Source organism: Alosa alosa, chromosome 2 (genome assembly GCF_017589495.1).
Source record: "Alosa alosa isolate M-15738 ecotype Scorff River chromosome 2, AALO_Geno_1.1, whole genome shotgun sequence".
Lineage (NCBI taxonomy): Eukaryota > Metazoa > Chordata > Actinopteri > Clupeiformes > Clupeidae > Alosa > Alosa alosa.
In genome coordinates, this window is record NC_063190.1 from 27,884,994 (window position 1) to 27,890,986 (window position 5,993).

Below are 5,993 nucleotides of genomic sequence, written 5' to 3' on the forward strand. Positions count from 1 at the left end.
CGTTCTGTCTCCATGCTTTATTGATGATCTTACATTTAGCAGCTCTGATTATGACCAGAATGAAGTAAGAACAACTACAAATCAGAAATTGTTGGGATGTTGTGTAAAATGAAAATAAAAACAGAATGTGATAATCTACAAATCTCATAAACCCATATTTAGCTGTAAAAAGTACATAGAGAACATATCAAATGTTGAAAATGACAAAAAAAATTTAATTGGGGCTGTAGCACTGGTTTATGCAAACTTTGTTCTCTCTGCTTTGCGTAGCACCATAACACCAATGTCCTCAGGGAGGTTTGAGTTGTGTGATGCAATTACATATAGCTTGTTCTATCTCCATCTCTCACACTTGGTTCAGGGTTTAGACACAGAAGCATCAGCGATGGCAACAAATATGAATGTGGTTGTTGTGCAGCAACAACAACAGCCTCAGATTCAGCCTGTTGTGGTGCAGCCTCAGGTTCAGCCTGTTGTCATGGTCAGATCCGACTTGTGGAGTACAGGGCTTTGTGACTGCTTTGACGACATGAGTGCCTGTGAGTGTGATAATCAATTAATCAAATGATTCAATTCAATCTTTTCATGCCTGTAAACTAATTTTATTCTAATATTCAATGCTGATAGCAAACAGAAATTTGAAATTCCATCAGATCTATCTGCTGATCTATCTATCTATCTATCTATCTAGGCTGCTGTGCATTTTGGTGTTTTCCTTGTTTTGCCTGCATGACAACTGGGGACTTCGATGAATTTTGTGGACTGCCTTGTTTTGACTTATTCACTTGTGTTCACCCGGTCGCTCTGTCCTTAAGATATGGAGTGAGGAAAAAGTATGGCATACAGGTACAAACTCAAAATGAAATGTTTCCCCTATTTTGTTCATGATATAAAATCAACCAGCTTTAACTGAATTGACAACCTCCAATAAATATTCATTGTTAACTTTTGCCTGTCCTACTTGATCGAAGTAGGACAGGCAAATAGGCAAATGCCTTTAATAGGCTTACTACAGCCCTGTAATATGACAGCAATAGCATTATAACAGATAAACTATACACTACAAAACAATAAGACTCAACAGAATAATTAATAACAGGTGCATATATGATCATGCTATGAAAATATTATGTTTAACCTTTATGTTTGCTGTTTCTTTTTATTGCAGTATTGATTAATCAAATACTGTACAACTGTGTGTGTGTGTGTGTGTGTGTGTGTGTGTGTGTTTCACATGTTCTCCAAATTAAACAGGGGAGCCTCTGCTCTGACTGTGTATCTGTAACCTTCTGCAACCTATGCTCATGGTGCCAGGTGGCTCGTGAAATAAAGAGACGCAAGCCGACCTTCGTAATGATCAGCCCTCAACCCACCGTCATCCAGAGTCCGGTCATGCTCGCTAGGGCTATGTGATGTGATGTGGCCGACTACATCTCTCTTGCTTTCTTTTCCTGCTCGCTCTCTCTTCCTGCTCTTCCAGTTGTGACAAACGGCATGGATTCAAATGACAAAGAATCACTGTAGCTGTAGGCTTGGATCTGTTGCCTTATCAAATCCCCCTCCTGTATTTGCCCACTTGTGGTTACTGACAGGTATTATTCCATACCACATCAAAACGGAAGCCTAACTGAATATATTGGAAAGTATGCATAATTGATATGTATTTTAAAGGCAAACTATGCAGGTTTTTTAGCTTAATATGCAAGGTTTTTAGCTTAATTTACCTTCACTCAACAGCTTCGGAGTCATTGGAATGGTTCTATGACTTTTTTCGGGTTGAATGGTGGCCGTCTCGCTTCCCCCTAGCGCCTGTGAGCGGAAAAACCACCCTTGCAACTGTGGGCCAACGGGCCAGCAGCCTCAGTGTCAGGAAGTATAACGAGTGTAACGAATTGCTTTACTGCATTTAAATACACATACACGCCAGGCACCGGCTAGAAAAAGGTAGCGATGGAGTTTCTCAGACATTCATCATGACAGAGCCAGCGAAAAAGAAGCAAAAACCGAGAAAACAGTGAAGAAATTGTCATAGTTTCTCTTTAAATGCAATTTTAATAAATCAATGTCTCAAAAACATATTGATAAAATAATGTGACTTTTAATAATCAACATATCAATATCTAACATCCCTACTGTAAAAAAGATTGGCATATAACGTAACAGGAGTGTATAATTATTTTGTCTGTAAAATATCTTGATATTGCATTTGCTCATTCTATAAATTGAGGTCTTAACATAAGATGTTCTGCCCAGTTTGTGACTGTTTTTATATCTTCTGATATTACATACAATTATTCTGGTAAAAAAAGCTATGAATTTTGATTATGTACAATTCACGTCATAGCTGGTCAGCCTAAGGCAAGGTCTAAAACTCTTTATAAACAGATTTTTCCAGATGTCAATGGGATAAATTAAGAAATGGACCGTAAGTCCTCGCAGAAGGGGGGCAGGACTGTTGAGCTGGATTCAGAATAGCACCAGGAAGTGGGTAGGCATTACAAAGGCAAACCACCCCTTTCCTCTCACCAGCTGTTCATCTTACTTTGCACAGTCCAATAGCAGCATTCTCAGTTTTGAGTTCCACAAATTGAGCAGCTGTCTTTCTAAGTGGGTGATTCTGTATCCTGTGCAACCTATTGTTTCTAATCTATTATCAAAGCACAGTCCATTCTTGTTTCCAGATCATCCAAGAAAAGTGTGCAGGTAATAGGAAATATAGGGTTTGATGTCTTGAAGTAAGACATTATATAAAAATGAAAGCAGTTTGGCCCATATTGTATTTAGGCAATGGCAGATTTCAAGATCAGGCGCACACATTTGTGTGTGTGTGTGTGTGTGTGTGTGTGTGTGTGTGTGTGTATGTATGTGTATGTGTGTGTGCGTGCGCGTGTGTGCGTGTGTGTGTGTACGCACGCAGTGTGTATGTGGGTCAGTATATTTGAATATGTGTTCGTGTGATGCTCTTATATAAAAGTGTAGATATAATCTCAACCGGTATGAAAAAAAAACGTCCTTTCACATACAGGAGAGCTGAATTGTGCTACATTGTGACACGTGTCAAATAAGCCCATTCATTGAAAAAAAGGAAATTAAGTCTTTCACAACAGACCAAGAGGTATTAGCAAAATGTAGGGATTATTAGCAAGGAAGGCTAACCTTGACATTCCTCACCTCTCCATTGGCTGTCAAGTTGAATAAGTAGATTTTCTACTTTGCCTGTTTATTTTTCTCTCCTCTACATGAAAACATGTCAGCAAATAACTCAGCCAAGGATGTCTTAACCACGAGTGCTGTTTTCGGCTAGTGAACGGCAGCAACAGGGAAACAAGGAAGAAGCAAACAAAGCAAGAAAAGAGAAGAAAAATTGGAGAAAATGTCAAAGCATCAGATGCTGTCCAAACCACTGTCCAGCCTCATCTGGATTATCTTTCTCATGGCGTCTGTCCTACCTGGACAGGGCAGCAGGATCCTGGTGCTCCCCGTGGACGGCAGCCACTGGGTGAACATGGAGGTGCTTGTCAAGCAGTTGCACGCCCGCGGCCACCAGATCACCGTGGTGCGCTCGCCCGAGAGCTGGTTCATCAAGGAGCGCTCGCCTTACTACACCTCCCTCACCGTGCCGCTTCCCCAAGACAAGGAGATCGGCCTGGATCTGTTCGAGCAGTCGGCCCAGCGTATCCTGGAGGGGCGGCTGCAGGGGTCGCTGATGGGCGCGCTGGTGCAGGTGACCGAGCTCATGAGCATCCTGCACGTGGCCCACCGGGCCACCTGTGCCACCGTCTCCGTCATGCTGGACGACCGGCGCCTCGTGCAGGAGCTGCGGGCAGCCCAGTTCGACCTGATGCTCACAGACCCGGCCATGCCAGCTGGGGTTATCCTCGGGCACTACCTTCGCCTGCCCATGGTGTACAACGTGCGCTGGATGAGCTTTGGGGAGGGGCACTTTTCCATCGCGCCGTCGCCGATTTCGTATGTGCCTGTACCCGGCTCAGGGCTCAGTGACCGCATGGGCTTCCTTCCCAGGGCCCGGAACATGTTCCACTATGCTCTGAACCTGATGCAGGAGAGATGGCTTGTGGTGCCCATCTACAGGGAGCTGATTGAGAAGCACTTCCCGCCTGGCACCGACCTCCTCAGCATGCAGCTGACTGCCGACGTGTGGCTGATGCGGGTGGATTTTGTGTTCGAGTTCCCCAGACCCTCCATGCCCAACCTGGTCTACATGGGCGGTTTCCAGTGCCGTCCGGCCAAGCCGCTGCCGGGAGACCTGGAGGCTTTTGTCCAGAGCTCGGGGGAGCACGGGGTCGTGGTCATGTCCCTTGGCACGCTGATCAGCGCCCTGCCCCGGGAGATCACGGAGATCATCGCTTCTGCTTTCGCTCGCCTGCCGCAGAAGGTGATCTGGAGGTTCACCGGCACCAAGCCTCGGTCGCTGGGCAACAACACCCTGCTGCTGAAGTGGCTCCCACAGAATGACCTGTTGGGCCACCCCAAGACCCGGGCGTTCGTCGCCCATGGCGGCACCAACGGCCTCTACGAGGCCATCTACCACGCTGTGCCCGTGCTCGGTGTGCCACTCCTATTCGACCAGACAGACAATCTGGTGCGTCTGCAGGCCCGAGGGGCAGCACGGATGGTGGACATGGCCTCACTCACCATGGAGCTGTTCTTGAAGGCGCTGAAGGACGTCCTCCTCAACCCCACTTACCGCATCAACATGCAAAGGCTGTCCAGCCTGCACCGCGACCAGCCCATCCACCCCCTGGACAAAGCCATCTTCTGGATTGAGTATGTGCTCCGGAACAAAGGAGCGCCTCACCTCCGCTCAGAGGCCAGCACCCTGCCTTGGTACTCCTACTACACTTTGGATGTGCTTGCTCTCCTGCTCGGGGTGCCTTTTGGGCTTCTGTGTGTCGGCATCTTTCTGATTAGAGCTGCGGTGCTCCGTAAAGCCAAGGGAGCGGTGCAGACGCAGTCCAAGGAGGTGCCCCAAGTCAGTGCTATGACTCTCAAAGCAAGCTCTAAGGAAGTGCTTCAGACAAAACCCAAGAAGCTTCAGCAAACACATTCTAAAGATAACACAAAGTCAAAATCAGAGAGGAAGAAAGCAGTGTGATTTCGGTTCAAAATGAATGTGTGAAATGTGAATTCATTATATGTACATCTTTTAAGGATTCATTTAGTTCTGTGGTGCAGGTAAGAACAATTACTTTTACATACAGCAAACCTTAGAGCACTGGAAATGCTCCAGTCATACAAAGCTCTGTTTACAATGCAGGCTGCAAGGCAGGTTAATGCAAGTGGTACAGTAAGTGGTTTGCATGGGGACTGCCATAACATCACGGCTTAATGACTGGGTATTTTATGAGCATGATCATTTTATCTATAAAGCAAGGATTGTCAGTAAACCGTAGGTTGTTGCAGATAGTTGCATTATCTTATCACCCATGTGTAAAAACATGATTGTTCCTTTCATCCAGATCCAGTTGGTTACCTATGGTTTCAGTTTATTAACATATTTCATTTTCCAGCAAATCCAATATTTTGTTTTAACGGATCTGAAATATTTAACTGAGTGCCTGAAATAAAACAACAAACAAACAAAGAGCCTTTTCCATAACTGGACCAATTCTTAACATGTGATGAAGATTACAGTCAGATTATAGCCTGAAATGTCTAAGTGGTCAAATAATCTCTTTAACTAACCCCTACTTAAAAAAAGGTGTGGAGTAAGGCATTGGATGTAAGGGAATTTGATCAGTATTGCATAAGACTGAAATAACACTGAGAAAATGAACAGCTTGTGTCTGTCACTCTGAACCGAGACTATTGTTCTATTTGCTCATCAGTCAAAAAGTTTCCTTGAAAGCGCAAGCATGAATGTTTACAAAAACCGCGTTCCAGCACAGAATGTTTTCCTAGTCATGAGTTGAGACACTGAGAACCGGTATGAACAAGTACAGTAGCTAATACACACCTTTGCACACACCCTG

General features: G+C 44.9%; 2 protein-coding genes across 2 annotated transcripts; both read left to right on the forward strand.

Moving 5' to 3' along the window:
• The first annotated feature begins 385 nt into the window (after positions 1-385).
• On the forward strand, positions 386-1,413 carry LOC125285111 (cornifelin homolog). The gene is made up of 3 exons (XM_048229378.1): positions 386-539; positions 692-846; positions 1,255-1,413. The coding sequence occupies exons 1-3, from the start codon at positions 386-388 to the stop codon at positions 1,411-1,413; spliced, it is 468 nt and encodes a 155-aa protein (XP_048085335.1).
• A 1,863-nt stretch (positions 1,414-3,276) lies between these two features.
• On the forward strand, positions 3,277-5,572 carry ugt5g2 (UDP glucuronosyltransferase 5 family, polypeptide G2). The gene has a single exon (XM_048235626.1). The coding sequence runs from the start codon at positions 3,374-3,376 to the stop codon at positions 5,114-5,116; it is 1,743 nt and encodes a 580-aa protein (XP_048091583.1). The 5' UTR covers positions 3,277-3,373; the 3' UTR covers positions 5,117-5,572.
• Positions 5,573-5,993: the final 421 nt, after the last annotated feature.

What these genes read in the sequence shown, in the direction of transcription:
- LOC125285111 (XM_048229378.1), top strand. Translation starts at nt 386, where the DNA reads ATGGCAACAAATATGAATGTGGTTGTTGTGCAGCAACAACAACAGCCT. An exon ending in CTTTGACGACATGAGTGCCT is followed by an intron (nt 540 to 691) that starts GTGAGTGTGATA and finishes CTATCTATCTAG; the next exon opens with GCTGCTGTGCATTTTGGTGT. An exon ending in GGAAAAAGTATGGCATACAG is followed by an intron (nt 847 to 1,254) that starts GTACAAACTCAA and finishes CAAATTAAACAG; the next exon opens with GGGAGCCTCTGCTCTGACTG.
- ugt5g2 (XM_048235626.1), top strand. Translation starts at nt 3,374, where the DNA reads ATGTCAAAGCATCAGATGCTGTCCAAACCACTGTCCAGCCTCATCTGG.